Source organism: Podarcis gaigeae (genome assembly GCF_964106915.1).
Source record: "Podarcis gaigeae genome assembly, chromosome: 18".
Lineage (NCBI taxonomy): Eukaryota > Metazoa > Chordata > Lepidosauria > Squamata > Lacertidae > Podarcis > Podarcis gaigeae.
This window is the reverse complement of record NC_139696.1, coordinates 9,260,180-9,283,504: the sequence shown is the minus strand read 5'-3', so window position 1 is coordinate 9,283,504 and position 23,325 is coordinate 9,260,180. Positions and strand designations below refer to the sequence as shown.

At 44.3% G+C, this 23,325-nt stretch overlaps 1 protein-coding gene across 3 annotated transcripts in view; it reads left to right on the top strand.

The window, feature by feature from the left end:
* KDM4B (lysine demethylase 4B) overlaps nt 1-23,325 on the top strand; it is a 183,642-nt gene that overhangs the window by 148,887 nt on the left and 11,430 nt on the right. For all 3 annotated transcript variants that reach the window (XR_014559696.1, XM_083720236.1, XM_083720237.1), the window contains 4 exons: nt 13,087-13,300; nt 19,233-19,309; nt 19,570-19,625; nt 20,443-20,551. Coding sequence is in view for 2 of the 3 variants with exons in the window: in XM_083720236.1 (XP_083576362.1) it covers nt 13,087-13,300; nt 19,233-19,309; nt 19,570-19,625; nt 20,443-20,551 (456 nt within the window). In the remaining variant the exon portion in view is untranslated. The remainder of the gene's footprint in view (nt 1-13,086; nt 13,301-19,232; nt 19,310-19,569; nt 19,626-20,442; nt 20,552-23,325) is intronic.

Sequence of the window (23,325 nt, the reverse complement as noted above, 5' to 3'; positions counted from 1 at the left end):
TCTGCAAGTTTGAAAAGCATTTTTTTAAAGTAATCAGAAATTGTTCTGTCTACCCCCTCAGTGCTCTAGTGCCTTTTTCTGCTGCACATGCAGACTGCACCTTAGAGAGAGTTGTTTAAAGATGAACATATTATGGGTCAGTCCTACATACAGGTATCTGACTTCCAGCTGTTCAGAGGAGGGGCTATTTATAGCACCACTATCTCCTTGGCCCTTCAGGTGGCAATCGGTAGTAAAATATTTAAGAGCTACTGATTTTAAACCATGGTAGGATGTGGAAGAACTTGGTTTTTTTAATTGGCAGGTAACTGAATTGAAGGATGCAATTTAGTGATCATCTGGGGCTCATGCCTCACTTTGTAGAGCAGGAACTGGAAGGATGGAATGTAACACTCTTCTCCATCATGTTGGATTTAATCTCCCTATTGCCAGGGTAAATAACATATAATATTTGTGTATGTTTTCTGGGCACAGTCCAAGCTTCATAGATTAACAGAAGCGGTTTCTGGCATTTCAAGATTTGGGAAGTTCTGTTTGCGGAGGTGGGTGGGTGGGTGCTATTTTTTTTCTTGGCAACAGCCAAGTGTTAAGCACTTACTAAATGCACCACATCTAATCATCACTACCTTTCGTTTCAAAAGTACATTAGGAATCAGACCATGTAGGACATGGGCCAGCCAAAATATTGTACAGAACTCTTTGCTCTGGAGTTGGTATAGCTGTAACATTTGCTGAGCTGGATGAAGCCAAAAGACCAGCCTAGCCCAGTGCTCTGTCTTCCACAACAACCAACCAGTTATCCAGGTGGAACCAAAAGAAGAAGAATGCAGCAATACCCATCTTTGCTTGACCTTGCTTGACCTCCAGATTATCAGTGGCCTTAAACTGATTACCTTCAGGTGAATGTAAAAGTTGTTTCTCAGTGATAACCTGCCAAGGAATCCCACTGCATCATATAGTATTCTGGGAAGTTCATTTCCCCTGAAGTGGGAACTATGGGAACCAAGAGGAAGTCCTAGCTGCACCCAGTGCTCCCCCCCCCCCCCGGCTTTCCACATCATAACACGTTGCAGGGAAATGGGTTGCAGGAGGCAAGCTGCAAGGAGGAAAGGCATATCTACTGTAATAAATCTCCTCAATCATGAGGGTCAACATCCACCCCCAGCCCAGCCAAAAAACCTCTGAACACTTCAAGGGACCAAATGCAGGGTGCAAACAAATTGTTTTTATGTTCCTCTTGTGAGCTCTCTTGAGACCTCAGGTTGGCCACTGCTGGGAACAGGAGCTAGAATAGATGGACTATCAGTGTGATCTAGGAAGACAACACTTGCATTTTATTTATTGGCTTTCTGTGGCACCCTTCAGCTCAGTGACTGACTTACAATAAAAATCATAAATAGCCAATAAATGACAATGGGTAAATAAGTTGAATAAAACCAGTGGCTATAACTCCTCGGAAAATAAAAGCAATGGAAAATGAAAAGATCTCTGCTTGGTGCTAAAAAGATATGTACATAGGTGTCAGGCAGGACTCCCCAAAGAGAGAATTCCTTAAGCAGAGTAGCCACATAAAAGAAGATCCTCTCTCTGGCTGCTACCTGCTTCACCTCAGATGCCTCCAAAGATCACTACAGTGCTTGTTGGCTTGATGCGGAAGCACTTCGTTAGATAAACAGGTCCCAAGTTGTGTAGCCTTTCTCAGCCTGGTGCCACAGACATGTCGTTTGACTACCGATCCCATCATCACTGACCATTAGCCATGCTTGCTTATGGGGGCTGGGAGTCCTACAGCATCTGGAGATCATCATGCAGAGGAAGGCTGGTTGAAGGCACTTTGAATTGGGCTCCTAAAATGACCAGGAGCCAGCAGAGCTCTCTCAACACAGACAAGATGCATGTCTATTGACTGGTCCCAGTTAATACTCTAGCAGCTGCATTTTGTACTGTGCAGGACAGTGCATTGCAGCCATCAAATCTGGAAGCTGCCAAATAAGTATAACAATACATATCTATGCTAGTTGGTAAATGACAGAGTTAAGGACTGTAGTTGTGAGAGTATTTTGCAGATTTTTGGGTTTTCAAAAGTGATTTTTAACCAGAAAAAAACATTTTGTGTGTGTTTTATTTCCTAGTTGCCACATGGTGCTTTTGTTTCTGTTGTGAGAGGAGTAACACACCCTTACTTTCTCGACCTGCTCTTCCAATGCAGAACAGCAAGATAAAAATATACCGTATTTTTCGCTCTATAAGACGCACCAGACCACAAGACGACCTAGTTTTTGGAGAAGGAAAACAAGAAAAAAAATATTCTGAATCTCAGAAGCCAGAACAGCAAGAGGGATCGCTGCGCAGTGAAAGCAGCAATCCCTCTTGCTGTTCTGGCTTCTGGAATAGCTGCGCAGCCCGCATTCGCTCCATAAGACGCACACACATTTCCCTTTACTTTTTAGGAGGGGAAAAGTAAGTCTTATAGAGCAAAAAATACGGTACTTATTTTCCTTTTAGGGATTTTGGCTTTTTGGTTTTCGTTTCGGATTTTTAGGAAACAGGCTTAGATAATTTTACTTCCCTTTTGGAGATTTTGAGAATGTTCTATTTATGGCAGTTTTTCCAATTTTTATTGGGCGGGTGTTTCTTTTTTGATTTTTCTAAAATGAAATGGATAGCAGGAATTCTGTTGTTGAAGAAAGCTTCAAATTACCTAAGCTTGCACAAAGCAATTTCATCCTGTGTAAAAAATTATTAGAAGCCAAATATGATATGAAAGGTATTTTAGAATGTATTGAGAAAGAGAAATCCATTGAGGATAGAGCCAGAGGAGTGGGAGCAGCAGAATAAATTGGCAGTGTCTATCATTCTGGATGGTATTTCAGGTGCCCAAATGGTTCACACAGAGAGAGGTGACATATCAGCTCAGATGACTGAAAATTTGCAAAAAGCATTTGATTAGCAAGCAAGCATTCACGCCGTGCCTGGGTGAGATATTTATTTAATTTAAAGCTTGAAACCAAGAAGGACCAACAGTCACGTGACAGTGTTCCTATCAATTATTGAAAAGCTAGAAATTTCACAATACAAAATGGATGAGGAACAGAAAGTTTGCAATTTCCTGGGGACACCAGGACCTAAATTTCAAACAATTGCAACTCTCATGGGTTATAAGCCAAGCTTAACGCTAGGAAATGTGATTGGGCACCCGAAAGAGGAATATGTGGAGAAAAGAGCAAACTCTTCAGCCAGCAGTGTAAGACGCAGTGACTCAACTCTGTGTCCCAAGGGAGAGCCAAGGCTACAACCAGAAAAATGGTTTGCTTCAAGTGCAACAGAGAGGGACACATCTTTGAAGCCGTGAATTCAGGAAAATCCCCTGCATTTAAGCAAGCAAGCCAAAATAAGGGGAGCAAAGAAAAAGTGTTGTCCTTTGCAAGAGAAGAATCCTAACTGTAAACAGTTATGACACAAAATCAAATAGACAGTTAACTGATTTGGGTGTTCTATGCACGTGAGTTATTATAATAATTTCTTTGGAGGCATTAACAATATTAACCCGTTAATGGATTGCAGTATTCCCATAAAGGTATCTAGTGCAAGTTCAGGAAGCTTAAACAATCAATTGAGAGAGAAAGTTGCATGTTGACCTGCAACATGCTTAGTGTGTCTACGCTGGACAGAAAAGGTTTCTGTGTGTAATTTGAAAATGGAAAATGCTGGGCAAACGAATGCATATTAGTTCCAACATGGTGTATAAACATAGATCTAAGGGAGGACTTGGAATGCCAAACTTACAATTCTGCTATGCAGCATTTAAAATTAAATCACTAATTCCACTGATTAGGGGCCAAATTGAACTGTCCCCTTCCATGCCACTATTCCAAGCACTTTCCTTCTTAAAACTATCAGATTTGGAGATAAAGGGAATTGATAACCCTTTTCTATAAACCACAGTTATGACATGGAAAAATCAAAGGAAAATGTTGGCCACTGAACCGTCTCCGTTAACTCACTTTCTAGACCACCCCACCTTTATACAAGAAGACAAATACTGGCAATATAAAGAATGGGGAAATGGACATATATAGAATTCAAGACCTAATATACAAAGACAAAGCAAAAATGAAAGAAAGGCTAAAGGGAAAGCTAAAAGACCTGCATCCTAATTGGCTTCAACTTCTCCAGTGCTGCTCATTTGCAACACATGTAGAAGAAAGAGGGGAAGGATTTCATTCCCTCACAATATTTGAATCAAAGTATATTGAAACCAAAGTATATTGGTTTCATTGATCTATAGTATACTTGCAGAACACTATATGGGGAATGCAATGAAATTGATGTCATTGAGTGGGATGGCATATGGAGGACCTCACCCTTAAGAACTATCTCATCTCACCTTCAAGAAGCTTCTCTGAAGGTCATTCTCAGGTGGCATTGTACTCTGGTTCATCTAGCCACTGAGAGCCAGTGTGGTGTAGTGGTTAAGAGCGGTGGACTCGTAATCTGGGGAACCAGGTTCGCGTCTCCGCTCCTCCACCTGCAGCTGCTGGGTGACCTTGGGCCAGTCACACTTCTCTGAAGTCTCTCTGCCCCACTCACCTCACAGAGTGTTTGTTGTGGGGGAGGAAGGGAAAGGAGATTGTTAGCCGCTTTGAGACTCCTTAGGGTAGTGATAAAGCGGGATATCAAATCCAAACTCTTCTCTTCTTCTTCTCTTCTAGCCAAAAACAATAAACCCCTCTGGGCAATGTATATAGGACATAATATTGAATTGGCAAGATGGGAAAGGTTGTGGAATGTGGATTTGAAATTTACAACGTGTGGTGTGATAAAATAAAATTCAATGAAAATGATGTGTAGATAGTATCTGACTCCCAGTAAATTAGCAAAAATGCATAAGTCTGAATCCAATATCTGTTGGAAATGTAAAGAGAAGGGAGGTACCTTTTTCCAAATGTGGTGGTCATGTAAGGTAGCAAAAGCTTTTGGGGAAATGATTTATAAATGAGTTGGGGGAAAAATGTTGAAGATCACTTTTGTTTAAAAAACTCAGTAGCTTTGCTTTTAGGTATAATTGGTGGAGAGGTACCCAAAGAACAGGAAGAATATATATTTATGTACGCTACTGTGGCTGCCCGAATGAGTTATGCCCAGAGATGAAAAGAGGAAACAGTTACAACGAAGAAAGACTGGCACTTGAAATTGATGGAGTATGCAGAAATAGTGAAACTTACCGGAAGAATAAGAAACCAAGAAAATAGACTTTTTAAAACAGAATGAGAAATTACTGACTGTTTGAAGATTTGTTGTAAACAAAGCATTAGCAGGATTGACATAAACATGTGCAGTAAGAAATAATTAAAAGGGAATACAAAGGGAATATTAGTAAAGAGGTTTGAACTGCATATGCAGTAACAAAAAGATGTAAGCTAAGTTAACTGCAGAAAGGAGAGAAATTTGGATTGATTATGTAAAGAACTAAGTTTATTCTGTTAAAATATTTATAAAATGAGAAAATGAAAAATAAAATTTTAAACAAAAACAATAAACCCCTATCGCCGCATTTGATGAAGGTGTTGTGGGAACCCTGCAACATATTTTCATGCTTGGTGGGAAGAGGAGGAGGAGGAGGAGGAGATTTTTATAGCGCCCTATAGGTCTCAGGGCTGTTCATAGGATGAAATCACAATATAGAAACTCAAAATACATAATCAAAACAAAAACAACCTAATAACCCCCACTCCAACACATTTTAAAAGGGCATTGGATGTCAATCAGCCAAAGGAACATTTTTGCCTGGTTACAGAGTTATGGACTTAAGAACAGGAAAGGTCAGCGCAATACATATGGTTCATTTTGAGAGCTGATAAGAGAGGAGCAGTAATAGATTATTCTGAGCCGTCTGAGGAAGACACACAGGACCTCATATACTTTCCTGAATGATATATAACAGTTCATATCTGCCTTCTGCTACCACACCACCTGGCACAGATGATGAACAGGAGGAAGAAGCAGAGGAGCAGATTCCAAGTAGCACTACTGCCAGAAGGGATGAGATGGAGACTGATGATGAGATGCCTGAACAGGAGGGTGAAGAGGATTCAGATGTGGTTGCAGAGCCCAAAGGTCAGTCACTAATTGAGAGCCAACAAAGGCATCCTGTCTCCACGACTGTCGTACATTGCAAGGTTGGCATGTCCCCTAGAACCTTCCACCTGGCCACTGAAGCTTGCACAGGAGGAGTTTGATGCACCAGAACAAGACCTGGAGCCTCACCAAGCTGCTGCTTGGGAAGAAGGCAATTGAAGAAGAAGAAGAGGAGGAGGAGGAGGAGGAGGAGGAGGAGGAGGAGGAGGAGTTTGGATTTGATATCCCGCCTTCCACTCCCCTTCAGGAGTCTCAAAGTGGCTCACATTCTCCTTTCCCTTCCTCCCCCACAACAAACACTCTGTGAGGTGAGTGGGGCTGAGAGACTTCAGAGAAGTGTGACTGGCCCAAGGTCACCCAGCAGCTGCAGGTGGAGGAGCGGAGACGCGAACCCGGTTCCCCAGGTTACGAGACTACCGCTCTTAACCACTACATCACACTGGCTCTCTTCACTTGCAATTGGAAGCAAGTGAGTATTCAAGGTGAGGCAGGTGCAGAAGGGAAAGTCGAGCACTACAAAGCAAGACTTGTAGCAAAAGGCTACTCGCAAATGTATGGAGAGGACTTGGATGGTACTTTCGCACCTGTGGCGAGGTACACCGCCATTAAACTGCTTTTAAACATAAAGGTAAAGGAACGCCTGACCGTTATTTCCAGTCGTGGCCGACTCTGGGGTTGCGGCGCTCATCTCTCCCTATAGGCCGAGGGAGCCGGCGTACAGCTTCCAGGTCATGTGGCCAGCAGGACTAAGCCGCTTCTGGAGAACCAGAGCAGCGCACGGAAACGCCGTTTACCTTCCCGCCAGAGCAGTACTTATTTATCTTCTTGCACTTTGTTGTGCTTTCAAACTGCTAGGTTGGCAGGAGCAGGGACCGAGCAACAGGAGCTCACCCCGTCGCGGGGATTCGAACCGCCGACCTTCTGATCGGCAAGTCCTAGGCTCTGTGGTTTAACCCACAGCGCCACCCGCGTCCCACTGCTTTTATGCATACTAGCTTCTAAACAAATGGATGTGAGACGTATAAAGACTGTATTTTTGTATAGCAGAATCTCAAAGAACAGCCCAAAGGTTTCGTCAAGCCAAAGGAAGTTCATCTAATATGCAGGCTTCAGAAGGGCTTTATGGAATGAAACAAGGCTGCAAACCCATAGAATGAGAAGTGGCACAGCATGCTCAAACAGCCAAGATATACGCGAGGTCACACAGACAAGTGTTTGTATACTCCAAATGCAAAAATGGACAATTTTCTTATGTTTTGGCATTTGTGGGCGACTTGATCATTACAACTAAAAAATTCCAAGACAATTTCCAAGTCAAGAGGCACTTAGCCAAGGATGTGACGGTGAAAAATCTTGGGAAAGTTTCCTATTACCTAGGTGTCCAAATTGAAAGAAAAGAAGATGGATCTTATCTTCTAAGCCAAAAGCAGGTGGTCATTGAATTGCTTGATAGCCTAAATCTGCAAGAAGCCAACTCAGTAACCATACCAAGGATTACTGACTTCCTAAAGAGTTGAAATGAATATAAACTCTTACCAGACAACTACCAGTACAGGAAATAGGGAAACTTTTATACCTGACCATGACAATGAGACCAGACATTGCAAATGCAGTGGGAATCCTGAATAGGAAAGTGAGTTCCCCCACCAGGATGGACTCTGTTGTGAAGAGAGTTGTCAGATACCTAAAAGGGAACCATGAATTGTAAACTTAAGCTGCCAGCAGATTGCAATCCATAAGTAGTAGGTTACACGGCTGCTGATTTGGCAGGAGACACTAAGGATTACAAGTCAACAGGTGGGTTCCTCTTTTTGTTTGGAAATGATCCATTTCTTGGGGCAGTTATAAGCAGAAATGTAGCTTTGTCTACCACAGAGTTAAGATTATGTAGCTGCAACTGAAGCCTGCAGAGAACTAGCCTGAATCAGCCAGCTGACTACGGACTTTGGTTTGGGACTGAAGAAGCCTATTTGATTGAAGACAACCAGAGCTGTTTTAAGCTGTCGTAGAGCAAGAAATTCTACATGAGAACCAAGCACATTAGGGTTGAGTAGCACTGTGTGTGCAACACAATAAAATGGACTTGTTGAATTGGCCTATTGCCAAACCAAGGAGATGACAGTGGACATTCTTACCAACTCTTATTGAGCTGCTGAGAGGCAGCTTTGAGAACTTTCGAGTCAAGACTCTGGGTGGTTTAACAAAATTGTGCATGCAGTTGTTAAATTTTCCTGAGAAGAGGTTTGTTTGTAGGAGTTTTTGCAATCAGACAAAACCATGCATATCTGTTCTAGTCAGTAAAGGGACATGGAATTTCATGCTTGCTGCTGGGGCTTCAGTTTCTTCATAATGAATTGATGGTTCTCCCAATGCTGGCCTCAACACTATCTATCTATCTATCTATCTATCTATCTATCTATCTATCTATCTATTTTTTATAAATAATTTTTATTAGATTTTCAAATTTTACACACAGAAATATTCAAAAACAGAACATATATAATTTCATAACTTCCTTAACCCCCCTCCCTGACTTCCCCCCACCCCCCCTTCATACATCCCACTTCCAACAATTAACTCAGCAAATTCTTATCTCTCATCTTTAACATATATTGTTATTTTTTGAAATCAGTTCTTATTACTTGGCCAAATTTTACTTATCCAATTTTCTTATAAATATTAAATTCTTTTCTAAGGTCGACCCAAATTCCCTTCCACGAATTCCCTTTCACATATTAGATATAGATCATAATAGAAAAACATAAAAAACATAAGAGTTTTAAAATTCTATTTCTATTCCCCCCCCCTCCCTGCCCCGGTTTCTGTCCCTTCCCAACTAGATGTCCGCAAAACAGTTCCTAGCCTGGATTCCTCACATCAGAGGCCTTTAAATCTCTGTCAGTCTCTCTCTGCCGATTTTGTTGGTAGGCCTCTTTGTTGATCCTCAGGTCTCGAAGGAGCTCTGACACAGTCTCATCCAATTTTCTCCCATCCAAAAAACTTGGTAACAACTGCTGCAAAAGGTCAACTGATCTCCCATACACAAAAAGGAGGCCCCAATCATATTTCTTATTTCTTTTAAGTTCCAGTATTCCAAGTGTTCCAGGGGCTTCCTCTTTCCTCTTTCTCATCTTTCGCAGATTGGTGATCCCAACATCTTCTTCTTATTGTTCTAACAATGTAGACTTGGAGTTAGTACTCTCCTGTACTTTCTTAGCTCCTTCTTCCCTCTCCCCCAGTTCCAAAGATGTCTCTTCTTGTTCGGCTGCAGCTTCTGTTTCAGTCAAATCCTTTGTGCATTCAGCAGAGTTGCTTATTTTAGAGTTCAAGGTTATAAGTTGTTTGTTCATAGCCATACTCTGCTCCTGCAGTTTTCCCACGAGAAAAAACATTCTATCTATCTCTGCCTGTAATTTTCCATCTGTAGCCATTGCAATGTTTCAAAGTTTCCCCTAGGGGGGATTCTGGTTACTTAATAATCCTTTCCCAACAGTCTAATACTTTGTTGTTTATAACTTCTTTGTTCCCAAGCGCTTTAATTCGAATATAACAAATTTAGTCCAGAGAGATGTTAAACCATAAAATTTTTAACTTTAACTGCCCGTTTGACAGCTCTTTTGACAGCTGTCAAACTCCTTGTTCCTTTTCCTCCAGCTCACACATAGGGCACTCCCGGGTCTGGGGGGGGGGGGGGTTAGACAAAAGCTTCTAAAATTCGACTCTCGCTCTCCAGCACAAATCTTCTTCTGTCAAATTCGTGGAATTAATGTCTTTTAACTCATACCAAGAAAGGAATCTCTCCACCTTAGTCCTCTTAGGGGTGCGGACTTCCCTTTAGCACATCCCCCGGTCGTACCGAATTCAAGGATGAAAATTTTTAGAATCCAAATTCCGTTCTACTCACGGGTTGTTTCAAGTCCAAATTTCAGGGAAAAAAGTCAGCACTCTCCGGCCATGGCTCGCGGCTTCGCTTCACTGCAGTAGCGGTCTACTCACAGCACCACGCCACTCTCCGTACCCTCTCCATAGCCTTTAAAAAGGCTCTTCGTGGGTCGGGGGGGCGCTTGAGGTGCCCACCGAGTCACCAAGTCCGCAGGCTTCCGCGCCTGCGGTTTCTGAGGGTCCCCGCTTCGCCGTCGCGGTAAGACCCGTCTGCAGTAAAGCCGATTCCCTCCGGAGCTCGGAGGGAATCCGCCATTAGCCGATCGCGCTGACCCGGAAGTCTGGGCCTCAACACTATTTAAAAACAAAAGTTTCGCAGTGAAAGTGTGTTGTTGTGGGGGCATGAGAACTTTCCTGATTTCTCCTGCTGTCGGACAATGGAGTGTGTCTCCCTAGCAGTGCACAGTGCTGTTCTGCAGTGAACTTATAAGGAGACTTGGTCTCTGTTTAATCCTTTGTCCCTCGGTGCTGGTTTTGCTACCAGAAGCCTTGAGGTGCCCTTCTGGAGAGAGAATCCTGCTGAAGGAGCAGGAGACAGTTGTAAGGAAGTGGGGGCGAAACTGCGAGTCTTGCTTTTAGTCTGTCTCCTTATGCATCTTTGTCTCTTCCATCCGTTCCCCTAAAACCCTTTTCAAAGGATGTTTGGCAACTGGTGCATTTGGGTGATACAGATCCCTTTGGGGAAAGGAAAATAGCAACAAATGTGACTCATATCTTCACTGTTCTTGTGGGGTGAGCAGTGGTTCCTTTCTCTGCTCTCATTCGCTTGAAATAAATTCATTTTGTTCTCAAGGACAGAAAGGAAAAGCTGCCCCAAACAAGTTCTGTTTCCCTTTGTCTTGCCTTGTTGTGGCATTGCAGGCACTGAAATGGAGGCAAGAACCCTCCTAGACTCCACACCATTTCACTGCCCCTCCACCAAAGTAGTTAACAGGGCTAGCTAATCCATATGAAGTGATCTTGAATAAGCTCACTGCGTGGGAAAAATTAGGATTCCAGGCTAGTTGGGAACAGAGAGAGCCAAGACATGGTTGTTCCTGATTGATGATCACAGTACAAGTATATGATCATACATGTTGCGTTAATGTCCCCTTTCTTAATGTCCTGTTCTCTCCCCAAAACCTGCTTCTCTGTCATAACTCCTTCAGAAAACAGCAGCGTGTAACCCTTTCTGCATTTTCACCTACCTGTGAACCTCCTTTGCTCCTTCCTCTGAGCATGATGGATCAAATGCTTTGCAGTGCTGGCCATGCAGTTAGCATCAAATAAATGTTGAATTGATGTTTCTCAAGTCTAATGAGACACTGCCCCTGCTTAAGCCTGCCAGATTGCTCATTCCTCTGTCTCCTCCCTGAAGGCTCATTACTGGATCTGCCCACCCAGCTTCTCCACCCCACCCCCTTTCATGTTTCCTCCCTCCCTTGCTCATCCATCTCCTACAAAACCTACCATGTCCTTTTCCTTCTTCTCCTCCTCCCCACCTCCTCCCCCATATTCTTTATCTGCAGCACATCCTGCGGCCACCATGAACCCTTGATTTTTTCCAATGGTTCCACTGAAATTGGGGGATGTGTCAGCTGCAGCTTTTCATAGCTCTGGCACCAAGAAGTCGTGATAAACTGTTTGCATCCTCTTCCCCACGACTGCACCGTTGGATGGGGCTACTCCTTAGTTTAAGAAATGTCACATCAATCAGAATCCCATGTTAAGCTGACACACAACTTTACAGGATTTTAAAATTGTATTCTTTCTTAGTTTTTCAATGTGAGTCACTTCAGCTCAATTCAGAGCTCAAGGGAAACCATGTTTTCCTCCAGTGTGAATTTCCCCACTGTGTCATTTCGCTGGTGCCATAGCTGGCTGGGCAGGCGGGGGGGTGGGGTGGGCTAGCCGGGTTTTTTGCCCAGGAAGCCTCCAGAGGAGCACCATTGAGGCTCCCAGCCTGTGTGTGTACGCAAATGCACATGCAGGTGTGTGCATCTTTGACCCGCATGAAAATAAAACCTATTTTTGCCCCAGTTTAGCTCGCTGCCTGTCCCATCTCCTTGTGACTGCAATAAAGGAGATTCAACCAAACCACAGCTTCCTGAGGAGCAATGGGTCAGTGTGTCTGGCTGTCAACTAGAAGATTGGTGGTTCGAGGCCACCACCCCCACCCTGGGATAGTTGTGGACAGGATTCCTGCATTGCAGGGGATTGGACTAGATGACCATCAGGGTCCCTTCCAGGTTTACAATTCTTTGAGATTTACACCTGAGCTCAGCTGTGGTTTGTCTAGCTCTAGTTAGTGAGTAAACCAGATCATGAGACCACAGTTTGATCTTGACTTCTCTCTAACCAGAGTTTAAACAAACTGAAGATCCCCAAGTTCACACGGCATGGGGAACTAGAACTTGTTTAAAATGGTTATCAAGCGTTTCTCATCTCCTTGTAGCCGCACAAGAGAAGAGGTGTGAATATGTGAACTCGAGGCTCACTGCAGCTCGTTCACATAGGGGTAAACGGGCTTTCTGTTACATCCGAACCCAGTACTTACGTAGTTGTGTGGTGAATGAGACAGATAAGTCGTGTAAATCAAATCAGTGGGATGGAGTTGCATTGTCTCCATGGCCAAAGGGAATGAATGTAAAAATAAAGGGGGCCTGACGTGATCATCAGAGGTTGACCTATCTATTTACAGTGGTACCTCGCAAGACGAATGCCTCGCAAGACGAAAAACGCGCAAGATGAAAGGGTTTTTCATTTTTTGAGTTGCTTCGCAAGACGATTTTCCCTATGGGCTTGCTTTGCAAGACGAAAACGTCTTGCGAGTTTGTTTCCTTTTTCTTAAAACCATTAATACCCAGGGAATCCGCGCTTCGCAAGACGAAAAAATCGCAAGACGAAACAACTCGCAGAACGAATTAATTTCATCTTGCGAGGCACCACTGTAATTGCTTTCCAGACTCTCTGGCTGATGAGCAAGCTCTACTCAGTAGTAATTTGTATCCCCGCCCCTTCTTGTAGTTGGAAAAAGAGAGAGCCACAGTCTCCCCTGGAGAAAGCTCCTCGCTCCAGCCACCTCTGAAATACGAGCAGAAGACCAAGCCTCTGATTCCTGAGATGTGCTTCACCTCAAGTGGCGAAAACACAGAGCCCCTCCCTTCCAACTCCTACATCGGAGAGGATGGAAGCAGCCCCTTGATTTCCTGTGCCAAGTGCTGCCTGCAGGTCCATGCCAGTAAGTCTACGCTGCGATTCTCTGTTGTGGTTGTATTTTGGGCCCAGCCCTTCCTTTCCTTTTGGTGGCATCAGAACTTCTGTCGCTCCTTCCCCCTCTGCCTTGCAGCATTGCACTGGACGAAAACACCCTCCACCTGTTGCTGCAGCACAGGTTGCCTGGTAAGAACAGCCACCTGAGAGCATCCCTGGGAGGGATGTAGATTTCCAAGGAGGTCTGTGCATGCTTAGAACTAGAACTGCCTTTCTCTGGGTTTCATTGTCAACTCCCTCAACCATCACAAAGCACAGAGGCATCGAAAGCTGCCTTAGATAGTCCACATAGCCCAGGTTGGTCCACTGTGGCTGGCAGAGAGGTCTGTGTGTTGCAGACACACAGAGGTCTTGTTTCCTGTAATGCAAGGGGATTCGACTAGAAGACTCTCGGGATCCCTTCCAACTCTACAATTCTATGCTTGCACTTTCTACCTGATATTTCCAAATGGAGATGCCAGGAACCAGCCCTGTGATCTTCTGTCTGCAGAGCAAGCGCTCTGCCCCTTACGCTATGCTCCTTCTCCCATCCTGTAACTTAATGTCACTCTTTTGTCTTCAACCGATTGTCCTTCATCTTTCTGACCTCTGGTTAAATGTTCGTCAACCATGAGCATTTCTCCTTGTTTCTTCTCTGTGAATTTGGCTCAATTATTTCTTGAAGCTATACCCTGTCACCCCTCACCTGTCTGCTCAGGCTGGCTGTCAATGAACACAAGCAGCATTTCACAGACTCTCTTTCATGTTCTTTGGGAGCCTCATGACCACTGAGACTTGAATCTATTAGTATTTTTTTAAATAAATATTTATTAAAGATTTTCTTAATACAATAAAAAAAGAAATAAAGAACATAACATATAGTTTTACAATCACCATACTTTCTTCACTTCTTTGGACTTCCTCACATCTCTCGTTCCTGCGTTCCAAATTTTCGATCCTTACCCAGGAATTTATCACCTTGATTCAATTCTTGTATTATAATTTTCCAATATTATCCCTAATTTTAGATAGTATAACCCCCAGCTTAGAAGCTTAATTTTAACATAATATTTATCCAAAATTTATCTTTTCTTATAATTTCATTTATCTTCATACTCCTTTTAACTAGCTTTTTGGTGCCATATTGTTAATAATCTTACATCTTTCTTAACATTCATACAATTTACAATATTTTTGTAGGTAATCTTTGAATTTCTTCCAGTCCTCCTCCACAGCCTCTTCTCCCAGGTCTCGGATTCTGCCAGTCATTTCTGCTAGCTCCATATAGTCTATCAGTTGCATCTGCCATTCTTCCAGTGTGGGCAAATCTTGGGTTTTCCAGTGCTTGGCGACAAGTATCCTTGCTGCTGTTGTTGCATACATAAAAAATGTTCGGTCCTTCTTTAACACCCTCTGGCCGGCGAATCTATTAGTATTGTTGTTGCTGCTGTTGTTATTATTAATACCCCGCCCATCTAGCTGGGCTTCCCCAGTCACTCTGGGCAGCTTACACCACATAAAAAAATGTAAAGCATTAAACATTAAAACAATTCTGATATAGGGTTGCCTTCAGATGTCTTCTAAAAGTCAGATAGTGGTTTATTTCCTTGACATCTGATGGGAGGGTGTCCCACAGGGCAGGCGCCGCTGCTGAGAAGGCCCTCTGCCTGGTTCCCTGTAACCTCACTTATTGCAGTGAGGGAACTGCCAGAAGGCCCTCAGCACTGGACCTCAGTGTCCAGGCTGAATGATTGGGGTGGAGACGCTCCTTCAGGTATACTGGGCCAAGGCCATTTAGGGCTTTAAAGATCAGCACCAACACTTTGAATTGTGCTCGGAAACGTACTGGGAGCTTTCAGTGTAGGTCTTCAGTGTAGGTCAGGTCTGGTGTTATGTGGTCTCAGCGGCCACTGCCAGTCACCAGTCGAGCTGCCACATTCTGGATTAGTTGTAGTTTCCGGGTCACCTTCAAGGGTAGCCCCACATAGAGCTCATTGCAGTAGTTCAAGCGGGAGATAACCAGAGCATGCACCACTCTGGCGAGACAGTCCGCGGGCAGGGAGGGACTTAGCCTGCGTACCAGATGGAGCTGGTAAACAGCTGCCCTGGACACAGCTCCATGGACAGCTATCAGTTCAAAATGACTCCCAGGCTGCACACCTGGTACTTCAGGGGCACAATTACCTCATTCAGAACCGGGGGTCGTCCCCCACCTGCCCACCCCCTGTCCCCCTAAAACAATACTTCTGTCTTGTCAGGATTCAACCTCAATAGCCACCATCCATCCTTCAAAAACCTCCAGACAATCCATTAATGTACCTATTCCTTGAATCACAAGGTATAACACAGACTGTGACATCTTTGGGGATAGCTATCCATGTTTTGGCCAGTTTGTGTTTAAACACCAGGACGTAAACTTTTCAGTCCTGCAGGATTGTTTTGCATAAATTGGACATTTTGCCTTTTGGTCCACTTTTCTCCCTTGCTCTTTGTTTCCCACTCATGGACCTGGGACCTGCATGGAGGACATGTGCCCCTGCCCCGGAGCTGTGGCCTAATAAAATTTGTTCCTCATTAAGATGTTATTCCTGAAGTTGCCATTGGTCTCGTTCCCCTTCCCTTCTGGGAAGTGGGAAGAGAATGGAGATGTGAGTTTTGGGAGAACGGAATGCCTTTAAGGAGTGTCTTCAGACCTGAGCAGACACTTAAGGGTTTTTAATTTTACGGAGAGTATTAAATAAGGAGGGAAGGGGTGGGTGTACCACATAGACACCTTTCTCATGTATTCTTTTCTGAAAGTTATCAGAGTGGGGCTTCTGGCATCTTTCCCAGGGTGCCCTCCACCTGCTGGGTATGGATTTCTTCCTCTCTGGTTTATCCTTCTATAACCCTTGTGAGGAACAGGCTGTGGTGCGTATAAGTATATGCAAACAGTCCTTCGCAAGAAACCTTGAGGGCATCTTCCAACAGAGATGCCAAAGCAAAATACTTGAGCAATAGGAAGCAGCAGCAGTTCCCATTTGAAAGCAAACCCCCAAGAGAAAAAGAAGCCAGTTCCAAGCCTCTCTGCCCCACCCCAAGCAAGGGTTGGGAATGTCACCTGCCATAAACCAAAGGGCATTTTTTTATTATTTGTTTCAGATGCTCAAGCCTCCCCTCTGATGTTTTCTGTTTATAGATTGGGCTCCTGGCAAGACAGTATCTATTAGAGGAGAGTCCATTATTTTATTGGGTCTTCTCCCCCCCCCCCCCCGACACATCCATTATAGGCCGGCCTCCTTCAAAGCTTCCAGCCTGAGCAGAATGGTTAATTTGGAAGGCAGAGAAGGTCTAGGAAGGACAAGGGAAAGTTTTTGAAACATCTCTTTTTTATTAAAGATTTATTAGTTTTCAAAAATATGTGCATTGTCTCTTTTCCAAGTTGTGTTTTCTGTGATCAGTTTCCTTTGTTGTGAGACATTAGTGTTGCATGCAGTATTCGGTTGGGAAGGGAAGAGCGGGAGGGTGAAATGGCGAGTGGGGTGAGAATGCTTCTATTTTTCTACTTAGTGTATGTGTGGGGTTTTGTGTCAGCATCACTTGTATGCGTTCTCTTACTATTTCCTTGGTGGTGAGAGAGGTTGGGGGTGCCCAAGGGTGTGGTTGGTTGTCTTTGGTTGGCTGTAGTGAGATTTGCTTACGTGTGTGAGTGTGGGGTGTATGTGTGGAGTTTTGGATCAGGTTAGCAAGGTTGAGTCCTCCTGTGCTGCTCCCTCCCCATGAACCCACAGTATATACAGTCCCTGCATCTGTACACACCCCACCAGAGTCATAAGAGACGTATTCAAATTCAAATTCAAATTTATTTATTTACGGCTATTAGCCCATAAAATATGTACAAACATAAAAGCACAGAAACATAAAAACCAATACATCTAACAACAGAAGGGGAACACCACGATGCAAGGGTGGGTCATTGAGCAGTGACAAATAACAGCTTGGGGCCCGGAAAGATCCAAGGGACGGTTCACAGAAAAAGGAGAACTGGAGACGAGAGACGTATTCTATACCAGCCCATGGCTCTCCAGAAGGGACCGTATGGGAAGGAGATATGGCTGCCTTGCCGAAACTCAGAACAGGAGCACTTTGCACTGTAGCATTTTGCTGCAGGTTTCACCGGTTTTACTACTTCCATAAGAGATATCTGAACTCAGTATATAAAATGCAGTTATTTGTCATACTTTGAAATGTTCAAGAATGGTCACAATCCATCTAATCTAGCCAGGCTCTTTTCCCCCATACCTTTTAAGAAGCAGAGCTCGAAAACCACACTGTGGTTGTTGCAGACACTCCCCCCCCCCCGCCCCGCACAATCAATACTTCCTTATTGTCTCCCTCCCTCTGTTTGCATTTTGTTTTTAGTTTGCATCTTTCAAAAAATGCATCTGCTCTTCCAAAAGACCTATTCTTCCATCCTCTCCCCAAATACAGAAGCATATTTTTCTGTGCTCTCTTGAAGCAAGAAATCGAGGTTGAAATTTCACAGTCTCTTCACACAGCTCTTTTGGACTCCATAAATATTTTAATTAAAGACAACAGTTTCCATTTTGCTTTCCTGATCAGCTTTCTGAAAGTGTGACAACCGAGGTCTTTCTTTTTCACAAGGTCTAGATTAAATCTTCTGCTTCCCCTGCCCTGGGGTGTGTGTGTGTGTGTGTGTGTGTGTGTGTGTGTGTGTGAGAGAGAGAGAGAGAGAGAGAGAGAGAGAGAGAGAGAGAGACAGAGACTTCAAGGAGACTATGGGCTTTACATTATTGACTTAACCACTGCCCCATCCTTTCCCTTATGGGGATTATATCTGCCTCTGTTAAGTAGCTGCCTTTTATGTAACTCAAAAGGCTTCAGCATTACCTGAAGGTTTATTCTCTCCCCACCACCGAGATTGTAGAAATAAAGTATTAAAGTACCTCACCCAAATATCCTGTTGAAAGAGAGAGAGTGGCCGTGTCTTACTTGGAGCCTTTCACTTTGCTTTGGCCCTTCTCCTAGAGTTAAATCATGTAGAACCAGAGTGGGGAACCAGCAGCATCCGAAAGCCATGCAGACTTGTCTGTTAGCCATGGAGACTGAGGCTGAAGGGCCACTAATCAGTGTCAGAGTTAGCTGCATGGACGCCCGAAGCTGCGGCCATGCCGTGCACCAGGGGCGAGCTGCACGGGTTGAGGGGGGGCGATGTGCCACGCACGGCGGCGACGTAGCGAGCCCCCCCCCCCGCGGTGTGCTTTTTTGACACCCCCCTCGGAGATGACACCCAGGATGGGCCGCCCCCACCTTCCTATACCCCTGCACTGGATTCCCCACCCCTGATGTAAGGCGGGTGTTTTAACTCATTGTGTGCACAGCGTCGAAGGGCCTGTCTCCTCTTTTATATATTAAATATGAAATGCCCTTGTAAGCTTCTTTTCTGTCCATCTGAAATGCAGAGATGTGCGTAGAGCACCAGTGGTGGCTGCTTCTCAGCTGCGGAATTCTCCTATCCCGAAGGAGGGCCAATGCCCTAGCTTTTGAGCTTCTTGCAAAAGCATTGTGAAATGTTTTTTTTTATTTGGGCTAGCATTTAGAGGGGAAGATTTTGGATGGTAGGGAGGAGAGAAGGCGTAGTATTCCTCTTTTGTCTGTTTTTATTAGGTGTGTTATTCATATCTTGTTCTGAGCACCAGAAATGAGTGAGCTAGGCATGCGGATAATTCATTAGCTGAGCTTTGTGCACAAGATGGTTTTCCCTTCCTCTCTCTGAGCCTCTGGTTTTACTAAGATGGTTTCCTGCATTACTCCCATGGCATCAATTCCGCTCCTCGAAGAGCCAAAATGTGAAATATGTGCCTGGATTTTTAGTGTTGCTTTCTATTTATTTCAACCTGATGCTTTTCTATTTGCCACAGGTTGCTATGGGATACATCCTGACATAGTGAATGAAGGCTGGACCTGTTCCCGGTGCTCAGCCAATGCATTGCTAGCGGTAAGTCAAGCCTTTTTGGAGGTGGCCAAAAGGACATTGGGGCAAGGCTATAATGTGTACGTCCCAATTTAGGGCTCAAGCTTAACTTCATAACCATGTGGGCTATAAACATACTGCTTGCTTGTTTTGTTTTAAAAGATTTCCCAGGCGCTACATCAATAGACATGCCCCTAATGTGAAAACGTTTGGACTCTTCCTTGAAATGTCTTTTTTCTTCTTTAATTGCTAACCTGTTTTTCCCCCCAATATTGTGCCTGTAGGATTGCTGTCTTTGTAATCTCAGGGGAGGAGCCCTTCAAAGGACCACAGATGGAAGGTATATAGAATACAAAAATAATAATAATATAAAATGAAATAATTTGCATGCCTCTCAATCCACCAGGATTTTATAAGTTTATAACAAGAAGATCCTCAAAATCCCATTGCTATGGCTACCTTTCTAGGTGGACTTGGATTTGTTATTTCCATTTGCAAAGTCTCTTGGGTGGTTTAGGCTACCTTAATCTGTGTGAGTCGCCCCCCCCCCCATGCCTTTTTAAGTCTTCAGGGAGATTTGCAGCTAAGCTTTCTGTTTAATATTTCTGTTTTGCATTTTTATTTTTAAGTTAGTGGCGCGGTGGCTTAGCAGTGGCAGGGCCGTTTTCTACCTTCCCCGGGGACAATGGGGAGGGGTTAAGCAGGGGAAAGGGCCATTCTCCAGAACTAGGCTGGGGGAGCTGCGGCCCTTCGTATGTTCTTGAATGATAATTCTCGTCTTCCCTGAGCGTTGGCCGCACAGGCTGAGGCTGGGAGTCCAACAGCATATGCAGGACCTCATGTTCCCTATTTCATGCTTTAGAGACTTCTCCCAAAACTTTGAGAAATAAATGTTGCAGGCATTCAACTAGTGAGTTCTAAAGTGAGACATGCTGAGGCACAACACACACCCTTTCTGTTGCGAGGTGTGCCAGAATTATTGCTTCTGTATAAGTGCTCCTAGATAACCGGAGAGTCGCTTAGTCCAGTTTCATTACTGCCAGTTAGCTTTCTGCCAGGGACCAGCAACTGCTAGCCTCTGGGCCCTGTGCTCCATGGACCATGAAGAGAGTAGCTTTTCATTTTCATTTTTATTTTTCACCTTCGTTGTTTTGCAGGTGGGTCCATGTAATCTGTGCAATCGCTGTCCCTGAAGCCCGCTTCCTCAATGTCATTGAGCGCCACCCTGTAGACATCACTGCCGTTTTGGAGCAAAGGTGGAAACTGGTAAGGACCCATCAAAATGGGTAGGAAAAAGGAGGGGCATGACTTGAAAAGTGACGCAGGGTGTTAGCCTGCTGAGAGCTTTGGCTCGGAGGTTAGGAGAGGCTCTGTTATGCTGTTGAGATTCTCCCTCCCCCTACAAAGGGGGCTTTGGTTCATGCTGTGGAGGTAAAATGCATTCATTATTCAGGCCAGAGTGACGGCTCTGAATTGATACACAAGCGATAAATTGTGTGGAGCTAGCTCCTTTATGGATAACCTGACATTTCCAGCTCGCTGTCCTCTTCATTACCCACGCTTGTAACAGCAAATTAAAAATCCTTTTTTTACATGGGACTTGCTTGTACCGCTTAATGGGCCTCCCCAGAGAAATCTGTTAAGTCCTCTGCAGCTGCCATGAGGCTTTACGGCTTGTCCCATCCCTTTGTCTGCTCTGCATTTCCTTGCTGTTTTGAATAGCAGTTTCACAGAATACGTTTGGTCTGGAGTTTCTGCCTTTTTATTTTATTTTATTTTGCATGAACCATGTCACTAGCCCTTGTTGTTTCAGGAACCGCATGCACTGTCCCATATGCAAGTTTTAGAATCCAGAGCCTTAAAATGCAAACACGCGGATACACACATAAACACAAATCGGGGGAGTTTCCAGCTGCTCCCAATAATCCCTTCCTTCCTTGGGTGGTGGGATGAGCAGATCTGAAGGGCCGGGCAAATCGTGGTATTGAGTCTTAACTACGGCACTCCACGTAAGGAGCTGTGCTGAACTGCACCAAACAGAAATGAAGAGGCACAGTCCTCCACATTGCTGCAAGAATCTGTTGAAAGAATCCTTAGCTTAATAGTAGACCACATACATCCTTAGCTTAATAGTAGAGCACATACTTTGCCTCTAGAAGGTCCCTTGTTCAGTCCTCCATTAAAGGGCTCTTATCAGGGTCTGGGAATATCTCTGTCTGTCTTGGAGAACAGATGGGGTCTGATTAAGGCACACGAAGAAGGGTCTCTGATGATGATTGCCGGGTCCAGGTTGGTTCATATGGGGAGAGGCAGTCCTGAAGGTATTGCAGTCCTGAGCCATTTAAAGTTTTATAGGTCAAAACCAGCACTTTCAATTCGGCCTGGAAACTGATTGGCAGCCAGTGCAGTCAAGACAGGATTGGCATTATATGCTCAAATCGTCTTGAGCAACTTGGCCAATGAATTCTGCAGCGGCTGAAGATTCCTTCAGAGGCAGCCCCATGTATAATGCATTGCAGTAATCTAGCCTAGTATTTGAGTTCTTGTTCAGATTGTGCAGCTCCTCGTGCCATAAAGAGAGAAATAGCTCCCCCCCTTTTTTTTTGCATTGAAATCTTGAGTGGGTTAAATAGACCGGGCTTGAATTAGTCTCAGTGGGAAAGCGAATCAGGCAAGACATCTTGCAGAAGATGAGCCCCCTGCCGCAGTTAACTAGCTTAAAAGCTGGAAACCAAATCCATGGCTTGTTCTCCTTTGCACATTTCACCATGCAGTGACAGGAGGTCTTTTAAGGAAACACTCAGGCACAACTGTTTAGCTGCTTCAGGGAAAAAAGTTCTGTGAGCTGGGTCTTGCTTTGAAGCAGGAGCAGGTGATGATATAAAGGTCAATGAGGCTTGGGATCTTATGTGGCAGAACAAAGAATTGGGGAGAGGGCAGGAAGAGCATATTGCGATAATAAAGGCTTAAGCAGACAGTTATCTTGAGTTTAGAAAAGACAGGTTTTCTGTCTTCCCTCCGTGTGGTGTCACCTGGGACTAGGCCTATTGTTTCCCAGAATAAAGGCTGGAAGCTAGAGAATTTGCCCAGGTCTACCCAAAGACTCCATAGCTGAACAAGGAGATGAGGCCTGGTCCCCCTGCTCAAACTCTCAACACTGCAGGTTGGGCTCAGTTGTAACTGCTAAGGGCAGGGCAGGGTATGTCCATGAACCCCGTGCTTCTGCATTTACCCTGTGCCATACCTTCAAGTTTTTCATCTGATCTGATATCTACATCCTCAAAGCAGCGGTACGTGGAACATCGTAGGAAGCATACCATATTGTGGTTATTGCCGGTATGCCGATTTAGGAACCGAATGGACTTTGTCTCCTGACCATCCATTGGGCTTTTATTTCTCTTGATATGTTCTGTTTGCATGATGTACAATTACACTTTGTGAGATATTATAGGTTGAATTGTCTTTGAAATAGAAGTTACATAGTCAAAGCAGCCTGTTACATTGTGTGTGTTGTTACCAGGAGTGTAGAATTTGGCATATGATTAGCAGCTGTTCTTCCCTCTCCTTCCATGGGGGATTCAAAGCAGAGATTGGATGGCCATCTGTCACAGATGCTTTAGCTGAGTTTCCTGCATTGCAGAGGGTTAGACTAGATGGCACATGGGGTTCCTTCTAACTCTTCAGTTCTGTGATTCCAAAGGGCCACTTTGATAAGACATACACATACGCACACACACACACACACACAAACACAAACACAAATAGCCTGCTGCCAAGGTTCCATTGACCTCATCACTGTTCTTAGCGCTGGGGGGCCAGATTTGGCCCCAGAGTTTCTAGTTGCTGACCCCTTGACTAATATTTGATTTTGATACTGTGTAATAAATGCTGATATGGCACAGTGAAGGAAGACAGCTGTCTTCATCTTGCTATTTCTGTTTGATTCACAAATTTTGTTAGCTGGGCGGTGGAGGGGGTCTTTCCTTTAGAGGGGAGGGTCCTGAGCTGTGGCCCCGCCACACATGTCAGGTATCAAGGCC